Source organism: Equus przewalskii, chromosome 7 (assembly GCF_037783145.1).
Source record: "Equus przewalskii isolate Varuska chromosome 7, EquPr2, whole genome shotgun sequence".
NCBI lineage: Eukaryota > Metazoa > Chordata > Mammalia > Perissodactyla > Equidae > Equus > Equus przewalskii.
Window position 1 is genome coordinate 67,422,839 of NC_091837.1, and position 23,348 is coordinate 67,446,186.

The following is a 23,348-nucleotide window of genomic DNA, read 5'->3' on the forward strand; positions in this document are numbered from 1 at the left end:
GCCCCAGCACAAAGCTGAATGAGTGTCTAATGGATGTTCATTGGTTGTTAGGAAAAAGTTTCAGGATTTCCTTTGTATGCATCCGTGTATTCAACAGTTAATGTCAGGCACCGTGCTAGGTCCTGCCTGGGAATTCAGAGATGAATAAAACATCTGTTGAGTTGGCCCCGTGTTTGAGTGGCCTAGTGGTCAAGTTTGGCATGCTCCACTTCAGCGGCCCTGGCTCAGATCCTGGGCATGTACCTATACACCATTTGTTGGTGGCCACACTATGGTGGTGACTCACATAGAAAACAGAGGAAGACTGGCATAGATGTTAACTCAGGGCAAATCTTCCTCAAGCAAAAAAGAGGAAGATTAGCAACAGATGTTAGCTCAGGGTGAATCTTTCTCAGCAAAAAAGAAAACTGAGCCTGCCCGGTGGCGTAGTGGTTAAGTTTGCATGCTCCGCTTCGGTAGCCTGGGGTTGGCCGGTTCGGATCCCAGGCACACACTGCTTATCAAGCCATGCTGTGGCAGGCATCCCACATACAAAATAGAGGAAGATGAGCACAGATGTTCGTTCAGGGCCAATCTTCCTCAGCAAAAAAAAAAAAAGGACTATTGGTGGCAGATGTTACCTCAGGGCTAATCTGCCTCAAAGAAAAAAAATCTCTTACAGGGGTCTTACAAGCTGTGTGATCTTATACAAGTTACCCTCTCTGAGTGAGTATTAAATGAGCATGATTATATCTGTTTAACAGGACCAACGTGAGGATTATTTCATTTAAATTAGAAGAAATTAGATCCTCTAAGAGGTAAAATTTTCCTGGGAAGTACAAATGTCAAAAAGAAAAGGACTGGAGAGAGAGATGGGCAAAGGAGAAGAATGAGAGGGCAGCACTGTGTCCCTGAGGGACATCTGGGGAAGCGACAGGATGCTAACTTCTACCACCTAGTGCAGGCTGGGCAGCCAGCAGACCAGGGCCAGGACTAGGGTGAGGCAAGAAGGTGCCCAGGCCACAAAATTGAGGGTGGCCCCTCTCTCAGGCTCATGCAAGTGCAAGGTCGACACCTGAGAGGGAGGCCCCTTAAATTTTGTCCCCTGGATGCCTTGTTTGCCTCACCCTAGTCCCAGCCCTGCAGGAGGTGCTCGGCGAACACCTGCTCTGATCAGCAAAACTGTAGGTGTTCTGCCAGCATAGCACACACCCCCAGCGGCGGTCAGCGCAGCTCCTTCCTCCTCTCTAGGGCACCCTCCGCCTCCGCCCCATCCCACTAGGCACCCTCCCCCTCCAGAACCACCCCCTGGATAGATCCTCCAGTCCCCATGGTCCCCACCTCCTGGGGCTGTGCCTGTTTCTCTGGGCAGTTGAACAAGAGGCTTTGTCCCCCGGGTAGGGGGAGAGTTGGCTCCGCAACGAGCGCCTTCCAATCACACTTCGGATACAGCACAAAGTCAGGCTGTACTTTTCCTTGACCCAGTTTCATGGTCTCGAGTCTCAGGCCTACACCAGCCACATGCAGGCAGCCCAGATCTGGATCCTCGAGGATCAGGAGAGAGGCGGGCTGGAAGGAAGACAGAGGAGAGGAGAGTCCTCTCTACACAGGGCAGGACAAAACAGGCCCGGCGCCAGCTCCTGGCCGCTGTCCAGTCACAGAAAGCAACAGGACAGCGCTGGGCAGAACGTGCTGAGTACAGACAGCACAGCGCTGTGCATTCAGAGCAGGGGAGAGAACACTGAGGGTGGAGAGTGGAAGGAGAAGCAGGATTTGGACTGGCAAAGAGGCAGCAGGAAGGCATGGCAGGTGGAGACACAGCGTGGGGAAAGGCACAGAGTCAGGGCAGACCTGATGTGTGTAAAAGTCCCTTGGTGGACCAGAGTGGGGCTTCAGGCACAGACTGATCCTAGGGGGTGAGACTTTTGTTTGGGGAAGGGGTTAGGGATGGAGACCTTCAAGACCTTTCATTTCTGGCAAAACAGCAGACTAAAAATCCCTCTGTGGCAGGTGCTCCTTCAGGAAGGAAGGGTTTCTTCCCCACCTGCTGGGGATGCCAAGAGCCGACAGCCCCCCGACTCTCAGTCCCCTCTGGGAATTGCCTCAGGTGAGCAGAGCTGACTTGACCATGATTACATCCTCGTCCAGAGGCAGCCCACAGCCAACGACCGAAAATTCAACACAGAGGTATAAAGGCCGGCATTCTCACCCCTGAGGAGGCCTTAACTCAGGGCAACTCTCCAGGGCGCCCTCTAGGGTTGGCTCAGGGCTTCTCCGGACTGCACTGCAGCTCACTTTCTCCCTCAGCTCAATCTTACTTCTTCTCCCTTCCTCAGGCATCGATACCAAGAACACATCTTCATAAACATCCTGCGCTCTAATCTCTGGCTCAGAATCTGCTTTCCAGGGAACCCAATCTGCAACACCTCCCTCTACAAAACACTAAAACAATGATTAAAATATGTATAAAATGCCTTCTAAAATGGACACGTGAGCTGGCAAGGAAAGAAGGAGTAGATGAGTTCTAAAGCCAGCAGCTGCCCTAAGGGCATCGGCCAAACCTCATGGATCACACTTCCCTTGTAAGGGCCACAGGGCCTACCCAAGGTGGAGGGTCTCATGAGGGTCTCCTCCTAAAGCCAGGAAAACACAAATAATCCCAAAAGCAGGACAGGAGAAAAAGCAGGATACATAAAAAACACAAAATATCATGGTAGAAACAAATCCTTATTCCCCAGTAATCACAATAAATGTAGATCCGCTAAACTTTCCAGGTAAAAGACAGAGATTGTCAAACTAAATATAAAAACTGTAACTATACACTAGCGACATAGACATGGAATCAAAAGTCAGGGAAAGGTTGAAAGAAAGGATAGAGACAGTGATGACAAGCAAATACTTACCAAATGAAAGCTGTCTCACTATATTAACATCAGACAAAATAGACTTTAAGGCTCAAAGTATTACTAGAAATAAAGAAAGTCACTACATTATAACAAAAGATTCAGTTCACTAGGAAGATGATACACCTAAACTACTATGCATCTAATAACATCATTTCAATATGCATACAGTAAAAGTTGCTAAGGAGAAACTGATAAATCCACTATCATGGAGAAAGATTTCAACACACATATTTTAGAAACTGATAGATCAAGCAGACTAAAAAGCAAATCAACAAGAATACAGATGATTGAAGAATATAAAACCTCCTTATTTATTTATTTTTAAAGATTGGCACCTGAGCTAACATCTGTTGCTATTATTCTTTTTTTTTTCTTCTTCTCCCCAAAGCCCCCCAGTACACACTTGTATATTCTAGTTGTGAGTGCTTCTGATTGTGCTATGGGGGATGCCGCCTCAGCATGGCCTGATGAGCGGTGCTGGGTCCACGCCCAGCATCTGAACCAGTGAAACCCTGGGCTGCCAAAGCAGAGCCCGCGAACTTAACCATTCAGACACGGGGCCAGCCCCCACTTTACTGAACATACATGTAAGAATACTGCATCTAATAATGAGAGAATCACATTTTTTTTCAAGTATACACATAATACTCATGAAAATCAACCACATACTGGACCACAAAGCAAATCTCAAGAAATTTCAAGGAATCAGCATCAAAGATACCACGTTCTCTTACCACAATGCATTTGAGTTAAAAATTCAAAAAAGTCATTAAAAAAAGAAAGTATTTGGAAATTTTAAAACATTTCTAAATTTATGAACAAAAAAAATAAACCACGATAGAAATTAGAAAATACTTGGAATTCAAGTAAAAAAAAATTCTTCTGGTAGTACCTAGATGTATGACCTTAAACAAACTATTTAACCTCACTGTGCCTTAGTTCCCTCATCTATAAAATGAGAATAGTAATAGTATCTATTACTCGTTGTTAGAATTCAGTAAGGTAATAGATAAAGCACTTGGATGAGTACCTGGCACACAGTAAATGAGGTACAATTCTGAGTTGTTATCATCATCATCATTACCATCATCCCAAAACGTAAGGGATACAACTAGAGAAGCGTTTAGAGGAAATTTTATAACCTTAAAGTTTACATTAGAAAACAATAAAGACTGAAAATTAAAGAGATAAGTATCTAACTGAAGAAGCTAGAAAAAGAATCCTAAGAATAAAACCAAAGCATAAAAATTAATGAAATAGAAAGCAAAAATACAAGAGAAAAATGAACCATCAAAAGCTGGTCATTTAATAAATAGCATTCAAAAATAGAAAAAAGAAACAAATAAACAATGTTAGGAATAAAAAAAGGGGCCAAAACTCTAGATGTCATAGAGAATATTATGAACTTTTTATGAGTAAATCTGAAATTTTTCAAAAAATTTCTATAAAAATATAATTTGCCAAAATTAATTGAAGAAATAAAAAAAACCTAAATAGTCTTTAACCATTAAAGAAATGCAATTAGTAACCTCAAGTCTGCCCACAAGGAAAACATTAGGTACAGATGGCTGTACAGGTGAGTTATTCCAGAGAATAACTAAGGAGGGAACATTCCCAACTCATTTTACAAGACTGGTTTTAAAACTAGACAAAGACAGCATTAAAAAAAGAAAATTACATGCCATCATGACTTAACAACATGAGATAAGACATCCTAATTAACAATATTAGTCAACAAAATCTCACATCATGTAAAATAAACATCATGTAAAATAAATATCATGAACAAGCTGAGTTTATCCCTAAAATTATGTTTAATTACTATTAATGTAATTTACCACATCAAAAGATCAAAAGAGAAAAAGTACATGTTATCCAACAGATGTAGAAAAATCACTTGATAAAGTTAATACCCAAACACAATAAAACAACACAACAAAGCAAAACATTACAAGCACAGTCTACAAGGGAACTTTCTTTACCTGTTAGGGGATAGCTACAAAAACAAACAAAAACCAAGCAGATACACTCAATGGTGACATTTTACCACCATTCCCTTTAAAATCAGGATTAATCACACCATATACAAAAATTAACTCAAAATGTATCAAAGACCTCAACACAAAAGCTAAAACTATAAAACTCTTAGAAGAAAACATACGGGTAAATCTGTGTGACACTGGACATTGGTCACAGGCAATGGTTTCTTACATATGATACCTAAAGCACAAGCAAACAACAACAACAGAAAACAGATGGATTAGAGCTCATCAAACCTGAAAACTTTCATGCTTCAAAGAACATCAAGAAAGTGAAAAGACAGCCCAAAAAAAGAGAGAAATGTTTTTCAAATCATGTATCTGATAAGGGACTTATATTTGGAATCTATAAAGAACTCTCACAACTCAATAATAAAAAGACAAATCATCCAATTTAAAAATGGGCAAAGGATCTGAATGGACATTTCTCCAAAGAATATATAAAAATGGCCAATAATAAGCACACAAAAGGATGTGCTTCAGGGAAATGCAAACTCAAACCCACAATGAAATACCACTTCAAAACCACTATGATGACTATGATCAAAGACAGATAATAACGAGTGTTTTCAAGGATGTGGTGAAATTGGAATCCTCATACACTGCTGGAGGGAACGTAAAATGGTGTAACCATTTTGGAAAACAGTCTGGGAATTCCTCAAATGATAAAACATAGAGTTACCACATGACCCAGCAATTCCACTTGGTGGTATATTCCCAAGAGAAATAAAAACACACGTCCATACAAAAACTTGTACACAAATGCTGACTGCAGCCTTATTCATAATAGCAAAAGTATGGAAAGAACCCAATTCTATCAGCTGAATAATAGATAAATAAAATGTGGTATATGCATAAATGTATTATTACTCATCAATGAAAAGAAATGAAGTACTGACACATGCTACAACATGGATGAATCTCGAAAACATTATGCTTAGTGAATGATGCCAGTCACACAGGACCACACATTGTATGATTCCATTTATACGAAATGTCCAGAATAGACAAATCTATAGAGACAGAAAGTAGATTAGTGTATTTGTTCATTCCTAGAGCTGGGAGGAATAGGAGCACTAGGGGGTGATGACTAAGGGGGTAAGGAAAATGTTCTAAAATTGATTGTGGTGATGGATGCATAACTGTGTGAATATACCAAAAGCCGTTTAATTGCACACTTCAAATGTATAAATTTTATGAATTTATGAATGGGTGGAATTTATGGGTGAATTATATTTTGATAAAGCTGTTTTTTAAAAAAAATTTAAGAAAGAAAAAAAATCAGGATTATGGCTAGAATATTCAATATCACATTTTAATTGAATATTATATCAAAGGTCCTAGCCAACCCAATAAGACAAGAAAAATAAATTAAGGTATAAGGGTTGTAATGAAAGAAAGGAAAATGTCTGTGTAGAAATCCCAGAAGACTCTACAGATAAATTATTATTATGTTTATTATCAAGGTTGCTGATTATAAAATCAATATACAAAAAATATCAAATTTATTTCTATATACTAGCCACAAATGGTTAGAAAATAAAATTTTAAAAAAGATACTTTTTAGGGGCTGGCCCCGTGGCCGAGTGGTTAAGTTTGCGCGCTCCGCTGCAGGCGGCCCAGTGTTTCGTTGGTTCGAATCCTGGGCGCGGACATGGCACTGCTCATCAGACCATGCTGAGGCAGCGTCCCACATGCCACAACTAGAAGAACCCACAACGAAGAATACACAACTATGTACCGGAGGGCTTTGAGGAGAAAAAGAAAAAAATAAAATCTTTAAAAAAAAAAAACAAAAAAAAACAAAAAAAAACAAACAAAAAACCTTTTAAAAAAAAAAAAAAGATACTTTTTACAATAGCAGTAAAAACCATGCAGCTAGAAATCAATCTAACAAAAATGTTCAAATTCTTCATGGAGAATTATAAAGCTCCACTGAAGGACATTACAGGACGACACACAAGGCCTATGACTATCTGGTCTTCCTCTGAGATTAAGTTTAAAAGCCACGTTGAGACCAGATTATAAAAAATCTACAATGTCCTTTCTACTTTCCAAAAAAAACTTGCCCTTTCCCTCTCTGTTAAAGTATAAGTACTTGAAGTCCTTAACACTCTGGGGATGTGAGCTGATATGAAGATTTTAGCACAAAGGGGATGTGGGGCAGCAGAGAGCTTAGAGGAAGAGGAGACAATTTCCAAGCCCCTCATTGTAGAATAGGCTTCTTTTGACCCTGTCTCCCTCACGCTCCCCAAAACCATCCTTGCCTCTGTTGCCAAACCCAGGTAGCCCTTTCCTACCTGATCCCTCTGCAGTGCATGTCACAGTTGACCACTCTCTGACTGGCAGCCTTATCCCTTGGTTTTCTTAGCACCTCTCTCTCCTCGTTCTCCTCCACCTCTCTGTAGCCTCAGTTTCCAGAGCCAGGTCTGCTCTCTCAGCCCCTTAGGTGCAGGCATCCCTCCAGGCTATCCTCTGTGCCCCTGCCCACAGCATCTTCCACTGCGCTCTCTCCCGGGTGATTTCATCCAATTCCATCATACAGACCAGTGTTTTTCTAACTAAGGGTTTCAACCCTAAATCAATTCACTAGTTTGCCCCCACATTTTTTTTTAACTTGTTTTATGTAGTAAAATATGCATAACATAAAATTTACCATTTTAACCATTTTTTAAATTTATTTTTTATTTTTCCTTCTTCTCTCCAAAGGCCCCCAGTACATAGTTGTGTATTTTAGTTGTGGGTCCTTCTAGTTGTGGCATGTGGGATGCTGCCTCAACATGGCTTGATGAGCAGTGTTAGGTCTGCACCCAGGATCCGAACTGGTGAAACCCTGGGCCCCCAGAAGCAGAGCACATGAACTTAGGCACTCGGCCATGGGCCAGCCCCTTAACCATTTTTAAGCATACAGTTCAGTGGCATTAAGAACATCCACTTTGTTGTGCAACTATCACCACTCTCTATTTCCAAAACTTTTTCATCTTCCCAAACTGCAACTCTGTACCCATTAAATTCTAACTCCCTATTCCCCTCAATCTGCCCCCTCCAACTACTGGCAACCACCGTTCTACTTTGTGTCTCTATGAATTTGACCACTCTAGGTACCTCATGTAAGTGGAACCATACAATATTTGTCCTTTCCTGCCTGGCTTATTTCACTTCGTATAATGTCTTCAAGGTTCATTCATGTTGTAGCATGCATCAGAATCTCCTTCCTTTTTAAGGCTGAATTTATTTTTTAAATGAAGTAGAAGAGAATTTTTGTAATGCAGTAGAATAGAAAATATTAAAGCACATTTCTCGTAATAAGGCCAAATATTGTTTCACAAAATACGGGCTTCAGATGGATGTGTATGTGAGTGTGTTCTAGATCCCTGGGTATAACATATTTCTTACTGTGGATAATGCTCATAAAACTTGGGAAAACACTGGTTTTGATGGTTGTTGACTCCAAAACCTCCATGGCTCGCCTGATTCTTCTCCACCCACAGTTCCGGAGCTCCTTTCCAATGAGCTTCTGGATAGCTCCAAGAGGACTGCCTTGCAGCGTCTGAGCAGATCTAGACTCAAACTTGTTACCCTCTTTCCTCCAGACATGCTCCTTCTTGTTTGTTTCCTACTTAGTTCTCCATAACCTGGCCCTGCCCGCCTCCCCCCCGCTCCCAGCTGTATAGCTGTAATACACAGCTTATGCAGAATTACACAACTGTCCCCTGCACTTTTCAGTTCTTGTTCAGGCTGTTTCATCCCCCTTCCTTCCACCTCCCCATGCCTATGGGTCACTCCCCTTCCCTTAAGACACCCTTCAAATGCCTCCATGCACCTTGGAGACATCCTGGTTCACTATGACTGCCTCCTCATCCTTAGAGTCCCTCTTCCACATGTGCAGTGGGGCTTACGTATGTGTTGCATGCCCTTCTGTCTTCCCAACAGACTGCAAGCATGGGCCCAGGGACCATGGACTGTGTGCACCTTGCACACCATTGTCCTCAGCACTTAGTACGGTGTTCAGCGTATAGTAAATCTTCATTAAGTATCTATTCAATCAAGAACAGACAAGGGAGCCAAGAAACATCAAGAGCAAATTTCACAGCTTTGTTTCTTGCTTTTCCTCCTAATCCACATAGTGTGTACTATCTCCAGCAGAGACACTGACCAACACAGGTGTTTGCAAGACAGATCCCCGGAGTTCTGATGGGCCTTCCGGAAGTGCCCACTGTACAGCACAGGGAGAGGTCAGGGGCCCAAAGAAAGAATGCACATTGACTCACATCCCCCACTTCCTTCTGGTGCCATCTGTCCCTAATTCTCACTGGAATAGCTTGCCATCTTTGTGCCCCCGAGCTCTTCATCTGGTGGTAAACAATGAAGGCTTTGCTGAGAACATCAACTCAGCTCAGCACAGAAGCAGAGAACGGCAGCCCCAAGCTCTGCAGTGCATCTGCCCCCTGCCCAGCTTCTCCTCACTTTTCACCAGGCTGTGACAATAGCCCCTCAGCCCCTCCCCGTCCCTAACCTTCCCTTACAAGGCCCAGACAACCTTCCTTCCTAGTGGCTTTTCTTATGTCACTACTCCGCTCAAGGACCACATGTGGCTCCCTATCGCCTAATGAACCAAGTTCAAACTGTCCTTCCCAAGCCACAATCCACAAAGCACTCCACTGCAGCCACTGACCCAGCATTACATCTGTCCCCCTTCTTCCCCGTATTCCCCCTTACACCAGTTGGATCCATTTCCTCAGTGTCTCTTCCAATTATTATCCCTGCGAGCATGCACACGTGCACACACACACACACACACACACACACACCGCAACCACCTTCAATCTTTTCTTCATTATCCAATATTTATGGAGAACTTAGTATGTACCAGGCACCACATTTGGTGCTCAGGGTGCATCTGGGAACAAAAGAGAGTGAATCCTACCTGATGGAGCTTTCGGGATAGAGCAGGTCTTCTCTTGGTCAGCACTACTGACACTGTGGGCTGCATCACTCTTTGTTGGGGAAGGCAACTATGCATCGCAGGATCTTTAGCAGCATCCCTGGCCTCTTCCCACTAGATGCCAGAGTACTCTCCTCTCCCAAATGTGACAACCAAAAATGTCTCCGGACACTACCTGTGGGGCAACTTTGCCCTCGAGGGAGCTTGTTACAAATCACCTGGGGAGCTTGTTAAAAAGACAGGTTACTGGATCCCTCCCCCAGAGGGGGCCTAGGAATCTGCATTTTAATGGCCATGTAGGTGATTCTGACGCAGGCTGCCCCAAGACCTCTGCTTGAGGAACACTCAAGTGTTGGGTGTTTCTAGACAGGAGACAGATCAATAACCACATCAAGTCAGTTCATTACAATTATGATATGTTGAGGAAACAAGTTAGGTGAACAGCCACTATGGGTGCACCAACGTGGCAGCCGCAACCTGGTTCAAGGTCAGGGCAGGCTCCAGGAAGAACCAACCAATGGTTAAGCCAAGTGCTGCGGCTGGGTAGGGTCAGACATGGGAGAGGTGAGAGCAGGCGGGGCCACATCTCTGCACCTCCACTCCTGCCCTCTTTTTTTTTTTTTTAATTTATTTTTTTCTTTCTGCTTTTTCTCCCCAAATCTCCCCAGCACATAGCTGTATATTTTAGTTGTGGGTCCTTCTAGTTGTGGCACATGGGACACCTCCTCCGCGTGGTCTGACAAGCAGTGCCATGTCTGCACCCAGAATCCAAACCAGCGAAACCCCGGGCCGCCGCAGCGAAGCGCGCGAACTTAACCACTGGGCCACGGGGCCGGCACCCCCCATCTCCCCTCACTCCTGCCCTCTTCAGTTCTGCATGCGCACTTCTCCTCCACCTTCTCCACCTCTCCAAATCTTAGCCTGCCTTCCGTGGCCCACTCACTTCTAGGGCCACTTCCAGGTTCCACCTCCTCCAGGCAGTCTTCCCTGACTACTCCAGTCCAGTGGTGCCTCCCTCCTCAGTCATTTAAACACTTCCTTCCTAACTATCTCATTGGTGGCCATTTTGTTTCCCCAAACAGACTTCAAGCCCTGTGAACACCTGGACCATATCATCTTCTTTACAGACCCCACGGCGCCCTTCTAGGATCAGGTATATACAAGTTTTGCTTGCTCGATTGGATTAACTGAGTCTCTGGAGAGAGGCCTGTGAGGTGGCACCTTAGGGGGTCAGGGTGTCTGTCTGGGGGAGGATGGGAAGCAACTGGTACGCCTGCTGAACTCCAGCCAGCTAGCCAGGGAGGGCCTGCCAGAACAAGCAGGTAGCAGTGGAGCTGGCATTTGCCATGGGCACTGATACTCTCCCACTGTTGACAAGGTCGCAGGGAACCTGCAGCCCCAGCAGCTCTGGGTTGGTGCCAGCAGGGGGCAGGAACCCAGAGCCACCCTGCTGAGAAGCAAGTGCAGCAGGCGGAGGCCGGCTGGGCTGCAGCAGGCCCGTCTGGGGCCCAGCTGTCCTGCACAGGATCCTCTTGGGGGGCCACAGTAACCAAAAGGAGAGGCAGGCCCAGTGAGTCCCAGCAAGCCAGGCGACTCCCTGAAAATGTCCTTTAAAGCCACTAGCACAATGCAGAGCTCACCAGCTGCCTTCAACCAGGGAAGAACGCTGTCTGGGAAGGTCAGGAGCAGATGCTGGCTGGAAACCAATGTCCCAGACAAGGGGCCTTACACTCCCCAGCTCTCGGACAGGGAGGGGAAATAGCCTAACTGCTTGGCTTTCTTCCTACAAGCGCAAGTCCCAGCAGCCACCCTCACCCTCCCACCCCGTGTGCAGCCCAGACTCGGGGCACAAGGGACTGACATGTAACCCAAAGGACGAAAAGAAAGCAACTGTTTTATCATTGGGAAGTTTAGAGAAGAGGATGGGATGTTTATACCGACCGAGTGGCATTTGGTGTTCCATCAGCCTGGGGGGAGGGGCGAGCGCAGAGAGACAATGGCAGCAAAGAAAAAACCTCCGGCAGCACGGAGAGGGGGCTCTTTCCAAAAGAGGCTCCGATATGGGAGTCTCTTAGGGCACAGCTCTCCCCACGCCCTGAAACCAGGCCGAGGAACCCAAAACGTTTCTCCTCAGCCAGCGGAGCGGGCAAAAGGAAACGGATGGCATTTCGGTTTATTTTCCGCACACACAGGGGCTGAGGATGTGCCTGAGTTTCTGAGCGACACCTCCTACTGCTCTTTCTCTTAATGGAGTTAGACCGTGTTTAGGGCGCGGGGAGAGCGCAATGAGGGGAGGCTTAACTTTTGCAGCGGCTCTGACCTGAGCAAGGATGAGAAAGAACCATGCTTCAGAAGGGGTCAGGCTGTGATTTTCACAGATCCAGTGGTTACTGGTTTATAAGAATTCACTACCCCTGTCGCATCATCCTAGCCCACTATCTCTACCACCTAACCCGACGCTCCTGGGGAAAAAAAATATATGCTTTTTCCCCCAAGGGACCCCACAAAAGTTCAGGGGTCACAAGGGAATACTATTCGGCTTTGAGCCCTCCACCCCCGGGAGCCTCCCCGCCAACCAAATGGCCATGGCACTGTAGATTTGGGGTCACCGATCTGCCCCCTGAGGCCGCTCGGGGCATTCAAGTGGATTTATGGTCAGCTTGGCCGCTCGGAATTCCAACCTGTCCCCCATTTTTCACAGCAGAGCAAAGTTGTCGGGCCCCTCTGGCCCGCGCTGGGCAGGCGCTCTCCTCCGGCTGGGAGGAGGGATAGATGCGCTTCCGAGCGCCGTGACCCAAACCTAATACGGTGGTGCTCGGAGCGACGCGCACAGCCCCCAGTCACTCACCCCAGAGACGCACGGGCCGATGCTGCGGCCGCCTCCCGGGGGCTCGCCCGCGGGCTCCGCGCACCCCCAGCGGCGCTCGGACTTTCTTACCTCTTGATGTAGTTTCTTCCATACAGGATCTGTTGCAGCAAGGTCACCAAGGCGAATGCGCAGATGAAGATGAAAAGCAAAGTTCGGTTCCCCAACAAATCGCGGTTTGCCGAGGGGTCTGCGTAGCGCATCCTGGCGGCCGCTCGCGCACTGCGGGGCGCGGCGGGCGCCGGACGCCTGGGGGCCCCCGCAATGACGCGGGGGGCTCCGGGGCCCCTGGGGGCGCGCAGCCAACCAGGCGCCTCTCCGCGCGGTCAGGCGGGCGGGGGACTTCGCCGGGCAAAGTTTGTGGCTGGCGCGGCGGGCGCAGCGGGCATCCGAGCGTCGCCGCGCCGGCGGGCAGAGCAGGGCCGGCCGCAAGGAACTCGGCCGCGGCCCCGGGCCTATCCTCCGGACGCCTTTACCTCCGGGCGCCTGTGCCCGGCATCCGCCGATTTCCCTGCGGAGGGGCGACGCCAGGTGCCCCGAGAGCCAGGCGGCCCCTCCCGCCGAGGAGGCGGCCAATGGGGAGCGGGGCCCCCGCGCCGTCCGCCCGTGCGCCCGAGAGCGCCGCGCACCGCCCCCTCCGGTCGGGCTTCGGCTCGCGGTCGGCGGGGAGGTGCCCTGCCCGAGCGGGCCTCGTCCGAGGGCCGGGCCCGCAGCGAGGGAGCGCGAAGGTTGGCTTTCAGTTCTGCAGATGGGAGGTGGGGGACAAAACACCAGGACAGTCTGGCTAATGACAGGAGGGCGATGGAGAGGGGGAGGGGTGGAGTGGAAAACGCCGGGTTTGAATCGTGGAATTAAAAAAGGAGGCAGGAAAGGGAAATCGCGGCTGCGGAGCTGGGCTTGCTGGAGGGGAGTATTTGCATGCGGAGCGCAGGGCACTGAGTCACCGCCGTGGCCGCGTCCTCGCGTCTCCGGGAGGTTTCTCCGGAGAAAGCGGAGCAAGGTCAGCCGGGCAGCTCTTCAAGGACGACGCGCGCCACTCCTGCATGCTGATGGCCTGCGGGGCTGCCCGTCCGCGCCCCGGGGGCCCAACACGGCAGGGAGGTGCTCTCTCCCTCCGCCACGGGCCTCCTCCCCCTCCCCAACTGCAGCTCGCGGCTGTTCGTCAAAGCCCTTGTTGTCACTGAGACACTGGGACCTTGTCTCATCCTTGGAATCACTCGTAAATCTTCGGTCAGGCAGCTGGCCGCCTTCGGGTACCGCGGACCCCCAAAGCTTTAGTAAGTCGCTAAGTCTAGAAAGGTTTGTGCTTCAAGAGTGCACACCAGGGAATATAAACACAGAAGTGCAACGCCAAGGTCGGGCCTCTTCAGAAATCCCAACCCCTAAATGTGCTCCCCCTTTCCTCCCACACCCCCCAACCCCCGCCCCGCGAGCCAAGCGACGGCCCTGTCGTCCTCACACCGCCGAGTCTCAGGACGCTTGGGAGTCACGCGCCGGCGGCGATCCCCACTGAGCCATCACTGGATGATTCTAGGGCGCCCCTTCCCAGGGCGCTCCAGCCGCTCAAGGAGGTTCATGAGTCAGGTCAGGGATTCAACTCAGAACTTAACAGAAACTCGAATCGCAGCAAGAAAAAGAACTTTATTGGGGAAGCGCCCAGACCCCAATACCCTGGCCTTGACGTTTTGCTCTTTGAACTGGAATGACCAAAGAAGGCACGGTTACATCTCATCATTAGGGGTCCACCAATAGCCTGGAATAGTTGTGTTAATGCACATGGTGGAAGGGGACCTGTGCTATCTATAGTTGATGTATGAAATAAATATTATCCACGAGGTCGCAGGTAGGCTTTTTAACCAAGTACAGAAATAGCACATAAACATTTAGGTGGCACATTATGATAATAATACCCATATTTTTTTGGTGTCTTACACATGGGAAGTGCTTGCTCTTTCATGTATGAATGAATAAGAGCCTCCTGGCCTCTGGCTAACCCATTTTACAATCCAAAGGCTCAAATCTCTAGTTACCCAAAGTAACTCGCTTAGCAAGAAGTCTTTGGAATCAGAGATGTGGCTGTTTCTCCCATACGTACAGGCAGGGCCGGCTTCCTGGGAGTGGGACCAGTGCCTGCCCCCGGGCCCCACCTTTGGCTTAATCTTCCACTCTTGCTGTCTTCTGACTGTGAATAATTTTTGAACAAGGAGGCCCTGTACTTCGCTTTGCACTGGGTTACACAAATTGTGTATCGGCTCCTGCACACAGGTCCAAGCTGACAGATAGTAACCTTTCACCCAGTTGGCCCTTACCTGCCAAGTCCACGAGGTACCATCTTCATCACTTCAGGCAAGTTGCTCTCTTGTCTCCTTTCTTATTCTCCACCTCCATCAGGTACCCACCCTGATAGCTGTCTTTGGATGCATACTTCCTTGGAAAAATAGAACTAATCTATTATAAATTACTAAATCCAAATTATTCTAAAAATATACAGCTTGCTGAGTTTTCACAAGCCAAACACATCCGTGTAACCGGCGCACAGATCAAGAAACAGAAACATTATCAGCCCCCAAAACCCCTCTCCTTTCCATACTGTGTTCTCAAGAGTAATTACTATTCTCACCTCTAACACCAAAGATCGGTGCTTCCCGATCTTGTATTTTATACAAATGGAATCACACATTATGTATTCTTTCATGTCTGACTTCTTTCGCTCACCGTTGGTTGTGAGATTCGTGTGTGTCATTGGGCGTGGTGGGCAGAATTCTGAGATGGCTCCCAAGATTCCTCATCCTCACTGGTACACACACCTTCTCCCAGTTATTCAGTCACACATTGGTGCAGGTGCTGCCGTAAAAGGATTTGCAGGTAGACTCAAGACCCCAATCAGTTGGTTTTAAGAGAGGGAGACTGTTCTTAGTGGGCCTGATCGCATGAGCCCTTAGAAGGAACTGGGCGCTTCCTGGCAAAAGTGATTTGAAGTATGAGAGGGACTGACACCAGGGAAGTTCTTCATCGTTAGCTTTGAAGACAGAGGGGTCCACGTGGCAAGAGGTGTGGACGGCTTCCAGGAGCGGAGATTGGCTCCTGGCACACGGGTAGCAAGGAAACGGGGGACCTCAGTCCTCCAATCACACAGAAGACCCTGAATTCTGCCAACAACCGGAATGGACTTGGAAAGGATCCTGAGCTCCGGCCGCCTACATCGTCACTTTAGCCTGTGAGGCCCTCGGGAGAGAACCCAGCTATCCCGTGCCCAGATTTAAGACCTACACAGCTGTGAGCTGGTAAGTGTGTGTTGTTTTGTGCTCAGTTGGTGCTAATTTATTTCACAGTGATAGAAAACCAATCCCTTGCGTGTTGTAGTTTAGAGAGTGGATGCTTTATGGATGTGGTTGTAGTTTGTTCCAGGCTGTATAGTATGCCATTGTTGGACTGTAGCACAACTTAGTTATCCATCCTACTGTTGATGGACATCTGGGCAGTTGCCGCTGTGAACCTTCCAGTGCTTGTCTTTTGTGAATACGTGTATGCATCTCCGCCAGTATCGGTATTCAGAGGTGGAATTACTGGGTCATAGAGTGTACCTATATTCAGCTTTAGCAACTACTGCCAAACAGTTATTTTTTCATAGGTATTTTATTCAGACTTGCCATGACCTAATAAGGCATTGGTCCCCACCCTAGCTGACATTAACATTAACTGGCTAATCTAAGCAAAAATCCCGCTGAGCCAAGAGCCAAAATAGTTGAGGTAAAGTAAAGTAAAGCTTTACACCCTGGCCACTGACTCTCCTCGATGGCCAGGTCACCGCATGAATTAGCAGTGAGGCAGACTGAGGCTGACGTGAGCCACAGTGAGAGCTCTGTGGCAGGATTCTAGGTGGGATGTACTCGATCACCTGATGCTCTGCAAATGATCAGCCCTAGTCCAGTGCGCCTCTGCTGACACTGCTTCTTCAATCCTAATGGTGTTTTAAGTCTGACTGCCTTCACAGCACGTTAAAGTGTCTTTAACATACACACGAACGCAAGCATCTGTGGTGGAGTCAGAGGTGGAAGATCTTGAAACATGGAGGTCTGCAGACCCTGTCGTTGCTATTAATATGCATCTCGATTCCATTTTAAGCCGAATTGATATTCCGATTGTAGAATTGCGGCAAACACTCAGAAGGCCTTGCAAACAAAAGAGGAAACACATGGATAACTGATCACGCTGCCAGATTCAGCAAACACCATTTTTATATCCTAATTGCCAGAAATGGGGACAGCTGCATCATTGTTTAAAACACACACTCACGCACAATTAAGCCAAGAACAAATGTCAACACTGGCACGATCTGCTAAATTACTGATAACTGATGGGCATTACTCATGCTGGGAGCATTGTCTCCGCTATCAAATGGAAAGATGCATTTTTAAAAAAAGACCTTAGAGGTTTCTACTGGTTTAAGAAAACCGAGTTTTGGATCATACAGCACAACTGCAACCTGCCAGATTATGTAAGTGACATTCCACCCATGCATTCGAGGAGTTTGTGATAAGTACATGCTGTTCTGGTGCCTCTTTATATTTGTGTTAACAAGGCAGGCTTCAAGAGGCTGATTCTTGGTTTGGGGATGTTCTGTCTGTGGTGAGGGTGTCTTGTGGCCCCTGAGCAGAAATGCCCAGTGGAGACCTTGTAATCCAGAGACCCAGGGTTTGCCAGTGCGTGGTCAGCTGCAGATGCTGGACTCTACTTCATCTGTCTTGTTTTCAATTAATTATTTTTATAGAATAGAACTATAATTTAAACCCCTTGTTCTGTCCCCTTATGAAGCATGAGCTGTGTTCTAAATAACTTATTACATAATCTTGAACGTAGTTATGAAGTCGCCTTTTGGCCTTTACATCTCCAACCTGAGAAACGTCCTCCTTCTGTCTTAGCACCACCTCCCAGGCATTCCTCTCCTGCATTTGCCCCAGTTTATCCAGTTGGTTTCAAAGGGTAGAGACATTATTATTATTATTATTATTAATCTATAGTGGTTTGTGCATCCAATGCAACACAGTGCAGAAAGATTCATTTCTACTTTGGGTATGTCATACTCCCAGAGAAATCCAGAAACAGCTCCACTGTTCATAATAAGGTCACTCAGAACACATTTAGATGACATGGTGGCCAAAATGGACCTGGGATCTCTTTGCTCACCTTAAAGGCCGGGCCCTGCAGTAGAAACCCTGGGATCAGGCTCTGCTTTGAGGAAGAGCACTGACAAGTGCCGCTGAGAAATGTTTTTCATTTCCAATCCACTGCAGGCCCCTGCACATGTTTTCTTGGTGGTCTGTATCATGCTAGGATTTCAAAAGAATGCCCTATAAATAAAGCTGCTTAGAAATGTTTAATGTTCCTTAGATGCCTGAGAAGAGAAAAGGGATGAGTGTTCCACTATGATCATCCTCTTCTGAAGCACCAGAGTCCCAATCCTAATGCCATGGCCACAGCATGTGTCATTGAACCGCTGTCCTAGGTTCTAAAAGCTCCAGGCATTCAGCAGCCACGGCAGGAGTGTCTACTCTGTGCTAGGTATTGCGTGAGATGACAGCGAAACGAGGACCAGTAATTCAGAGTCCGTGCCCTTATGGGAGTTTACAATGCAGTAAGAAAGACAGACAATACTCAATATTAGGATAAGTGTGACTCTAACCCAAATTGGAGGTGGCAGGGGTGGGGAGGAGGGCAGGGAATTCACCTGCAGAATAGCAAGGCAGGTGTCCAGAGGAGGTGGTGTTTGACCTGAATTGTGACAAGTAAGGTGGGTCAGCCAGGTAAAGGAGTGGGACGAGGGGTGCTGGACAGAGGAAGCAATGTGGGCAAAGGCTGGCACCGGGAATGGGGCACAGTCAGCTCAGTGTGGCTGCACGGATGAGGCTGGGTGGGTGGGCAGAGCCAGAGCGTAGGGAGTTGGGATTTTATCCGTGGAACCATTGCAAGATTTTAAGTAGGGAAATGATATGATCAGATTTGCATTTTAGACAAATCAACCTGTGGGTTGGTGGAGAACAGTTTGAGGGAGAAACGGCATGGATATGACAGCTTATCTGTCTTTTCTCTGACAGCATCAGACCCCCCACACATACCCCACTGATCTCTCATTATTGTACCAACTTGAGAATGAATTCTCTACCTCCCTCCAGGGCAGTAGGCAAGGAGTAGAGGCATAGGATTACTGTGTTATGAAAGCTGTCACTGTGTTAAGTGCTTCATCATCAGTTCATTTGATATTCATGGAAGTCGTTTAAGCGTGATGAAGCCTGGTCCACTGCACACTGGTACCGTCTCAAGGCTTGTCTCTGGTACAGTCTTTTTGCTGCTTTCTCTCTGCTCCACAGGTTGCTGGTGCAAAAACACTCTCTTCCTCCCCCCTTTTAAAATCCTGCTCCTTGGAAAGACTCTGAAAGCTTTCATTTATATCCTAGGGTTCGTGCTAGAGAGACATTTAACCTGAAGCGTCATTTGTGCCTGTAATAAAGGTGATGTCCCACTTAGAACTGCACTCAGAACAGTGTAAAGAAACCTACAGGTGACCAACACCTTAACCACATCCTCAAACATTTCCAATGCAGGCTAATGGGGAGTGGTTTTCTGGAGGAATACCCATCTGATATCATAATAGGAATTCGTGGAAGTAGGATTCATTTTAAAGAAAATTTCTTGTCATCCAATGATGTCAATACTCATATACGAAAAACAACAGGATTGATGTGTTCTGCCTGAACACAGATCATCGTCCATGAGTGTAGTCACCAATACGACAGCCTAGCCTTGCTATGTTGTAGGTTTGCCCAGATTGTCATTACTCCAGGCCAAGTAGACAGTGCTGTACACCACGGGTCAGCAAACTTTTTCTGAAAGAGCCAGATAGTAAATTCTGTGGCTTTGTGAGCCATATAATTTTGGTTGCGTACAACTCCATTGTTGCAGTGTGAAAGTACAACACAGAAATGAATGAGCGTGACCAGAGTTAGCCCACAGGCTATAGTTTGCTCCCCCTGGTCCACACTGTGTGATATGCAGAGCCCCATGCAAAAAGTCCTACCCCACTGACCTAAAGAATCACCATAAAAGGCATTCCTCTGTGTTCAGACATTATATCTACAAAGGCCTGATAAATTATAACGTTAATCCCTTATCCACCGTCAACATGTTAGCACAGATTCATTTATCCTTGCAGTGCTGCCTGGAGATCACAGGGTGACATTTCCATGCATAAAGTACCCTCGAACTTTGACCAGCTGTCTCATAAATACATGCCCCTGGTCACCGGGAACTACTGAGCATGTATATGGGTTGCTTGGTGAGACTCCATCTCACTTCTGGAAACAACAAATTCTTGTGGCCGGAGATCAGTGTGTCAGCTAAGACCTTTCGACTAAAGTAACAGGAACCATGGAGAAATTTATTATCCCACATTTCAGAAAAACTAGGGGTGGAGTGTGCTCCACAATTGGCTACTCAGTATTTCTAGAACCCAGATTCTTTCCATCTTCTGCTCTGCCATCTCAAGTATAGGCTTCTTCCTAAGAGTGGCTGTCCTCATGGTCATATATGATGGCTGCCAGCAGTAATTGGGACAATAGCAGGAGAGAGAAAGAGAAAGACGCTCTCCTCCAACCTGGGACCAATAATAATCACCAGAGGGATGCCATGCACTGATTGGCTTACGCCTGGGTCCCTGAACCAATCACTGACAAGGGGATGGTATTGTCATAGTTGGCTTAGTCTACTAAGAACTCTCCCCAGGAGCTGGGGTCAATTCCAGAAACCACATTGCTGCTACACAGATGGAGATGGAATGGATGTTGGAGAGTCAACCCCCATGCCACTATCATCAAGAGCAGCAATTTTTTTTTCCACTTATGTTTCCCCTTTCCTCCTTTTAATGGAACTGTTGCTGTGATCAAGTAGAATTGATGGCAGAGAAACAAGAGGGAGGTGAGATGTGCCCCTCCACCATCCCAGAAATGTTGTTTCAGAACCATGTACAGCATCATCCATGGCCCTGTCTCCTGCCCATCCCACCCCCAACACACACACACACACGTTACTGGTTACTGGTGCTAGCACCTATGACCATAATCACCAAGCTCATAGTAAAGAAAGAAGCCTGGCAACAGGTCAGCCAACTTACAAGTATGGAAACGTTATGTCTGATGTCTAAATGCCTTGGTGTTTGGCTGCAAAGGCTGTGACAGGTGGAGAAAGCAGCTGACAGTGTCCTGGAGTGTGGGAGATGCTATAGGATGACGACAACGGGCAGTCAGAAGGAGATAAGTTTAGGGCACAGCTCTGCAAGTTCAGGAAAGACTCCTCCCTTCTCTGACCCACTGGCGTCCTCACATGTAAACAGAAAAATACAACACCTATCCCTCAAAGTAGGAGTTTGTGAAGATTTGATGTAAAAAGGTAAGAGCATTTTTGTGAACTACAAAGCTATACATCTCTAGGTAAACAGCATGGTTTACTATGGCCTGAGACAGAGGGAGAGATTTCACAAATGCCGAGTCTCGACAAATTTGTGGAGGGGGTCAGGAATCCTCAGGGCTTCCCTCTGCCCCCATCAGCACTTGGCTATTCCAAGTGCCCAGGACTGTCTGGCCAGGACTCTCCAGCATCCCCACTTAGGCCCAGACCACAATCTGCCCCCTTCACTCACCTCCCACCAAAACTCACCCACCTTGACTCTCACTATCTGTCTCCTCAACACGTGTCTGAAGCTAACCTGAGGAAGCATGGACTAGTGGATAGAGCACAGTTTTGGAGTCAGAAACTTGAATTCTAGGTCTGGCTTTGCCACTAACTGCCCACCTGAATTCCAGCTTCATTAACCTATTGGCAACCTTTGACCTTTAGCCTATAAAATAAAAGAGAGGTGTGGTTTTTAAAACTTTTTCCAGCATCTAAACCCTGGCTTCGATGACAAGGGTGCCCTGTGTCTTCCATCTTCCCCTGTGCCCCTCTCAGCCTCAGTGGCAGCCCCTAGGCACCATCATGCAAGGGTTTGCTGAAGCACAGTTTGAAAAACGCTGGGCTAAATGATCCCCCAAAGTCCCAGTCATCTTTACAATTCTCTAGCTCAGTCTCTATTCTAAGACAAATGACTGCACGCTAACGCGGGAGGTAACGTAACATAGTACCCCTACCTAGAATCATTTGTATTTGAGTAGGATTCTCATAGGAGTATAATCTTATGAATTAAGATATAAAGATGGAATTTCAGGCACCACGTATGTGAAAGAGGTAGTTGGGAGACTCTCTGAATCCCCTAAAATCATACGACTTGGATTATCCATCCAGCTTTCACATAGGGCCTCATCTTTTGAGGCTGTTCATGGCATTTTTGAGGATGGTGAGTATCTCCTGGGCTCCCCAATTTAAGGCCTGTCAAAGGGTGGTTTCCTATCAGATCTTTGGTTAACCATGAGGCCCAAGGAGGACAAGGAAAGGGCATCGTGTCTTCCATGGGGGGAATATGAGTTAGAATGAGGCTCAACTCTGAGGGACAGAAATCCCCAAAATAACAAGACTTAATAAAGATACATATTTTTTGTCTGTTATATAACAGACATTCAGAGGTAAGCAATCCAAGGCTAGGAGAATGGCTCCATTCAAAAAAATCTTTGAAGATCCAGGCTCCTTCTAGCTCATTACTGTAACATTCCAAGGATGTAGCTCTTGTCCTCACATTCCAAGGTGGACACTAAGGCTCCAGCCATTATATCTAAGGTCCAGTTAACAAGATGAAGGAAGAGATAAAGAAAGGTAAGTCTTTCTCCCTTTAAGGACGTTTGTCAAAGTGTCACCTAACACTTCTGTTTACATCTCATTGGCTAAGCTGAGTCATGTAGTCAACCTAAATGCAAGGGAGGTTGAACAAAAGTCTTCTAGCTGGGCAGGAGAAGGAAGGAGGACCTCTGACCAATGGTGGGTTCCATGTCAGGAGCTAGTCAGCCACGAGGAGGGCTCAACAACTCCCAGAATTTCAGTTCTGGGAGCCATACATTGACCCAGACTCTTGGGAATTTTACCTGGATATCTTCGGCTTCTTAAACATAACTTCTAATGTCATTTGAATAGAGGCAGATGAGAGCTGCATAAGTAATAGTGAGTATGAACTTTAAAAATACATTTGTACTCAATCACTGGATGCCACAGAGTTCCTATTTTCTTCCTAACCTTTTTTAAAAGTATAACATATGTACAGAAAAGTGCACAGACCATGGTGTACAGCTCCACCCATCACCACAAAGCGAAGACACCCATGTAACTACCACTGAGGAAAACAGAAAGAAAGCAAGCAGCCCCAGAGCGCGCCTTGTGCTCCTCCCAATCTACTGTGCCATCTGGAAGCCTTTTCTTTTCTCCACTTTGCTTCCAGCTCTGTCCCAGCCCCATCTTCTCTTCTGCTCACTCACTTCCCAGTCCCCTGGGGGTGGGGACTTTTTGAGGCCCTCTTGCCCTCCGGCACAGTGGAAACATCGTGACCTTTGGAGTCACACTTCACAAGATCTGGATCTCAGCCCCTCTGCTCACTGGCTCCATGAATCCGGGCAAGAGACGTACCTCTCTGGTCCCTA

At 46.9% G+C, this 23,348-nt stretch overlaps 1 protein-coding gene and 1 long non-coding RNA gene across 3 annotated transcripts in view; one reads left to right on the forward strand and one right to left on the reverse strand.

Annotated features, from left to right (window-relative positions):
- Nucleotides 1-13,622, reverse strand: part of ST8SIA5 (ST8 alpha-N-acetyl-neuraminide alpha-2,8-sialyltransferase 5) — a 70,279-nt gene extending 56,657 nt beyond the window's left edge. The window contains exon 1 of one of the 2 annotated variants that reach the window (XM_008525207.2): nt 12,808-13,622. In XM_008525207.2, coding sequence (XP_008523429.1) covers nt 12,808-12,938 — 131 coding nt within the window. In that variant the 5' untranslated portion in view covers nt 12,939-13,622. The remainder of the gene's footprint in view (nt 1-12,807) is intronic. The other variant, XM_008525206.2, reaches the window with a different exon arrangement.
- Nucleotides 13,623-15,880: 2,258 nt separating this feature from the next.
- The window catches only part of LOC139084862 (uncharacterized), a 66,876-nt gene continuing 59,408 nt past the window's right edge, over nt 15,881-23,348 (forward strand). The window contains exon 1 of the long non-coding RNA XR_011542709.1: nt 15,881-16,019. This is a non-coding gene — a long non-coding RNA (uncharacterized lncRNA). The remainder of the gene's footprint in view (nt 16,020-23,348) is intronic.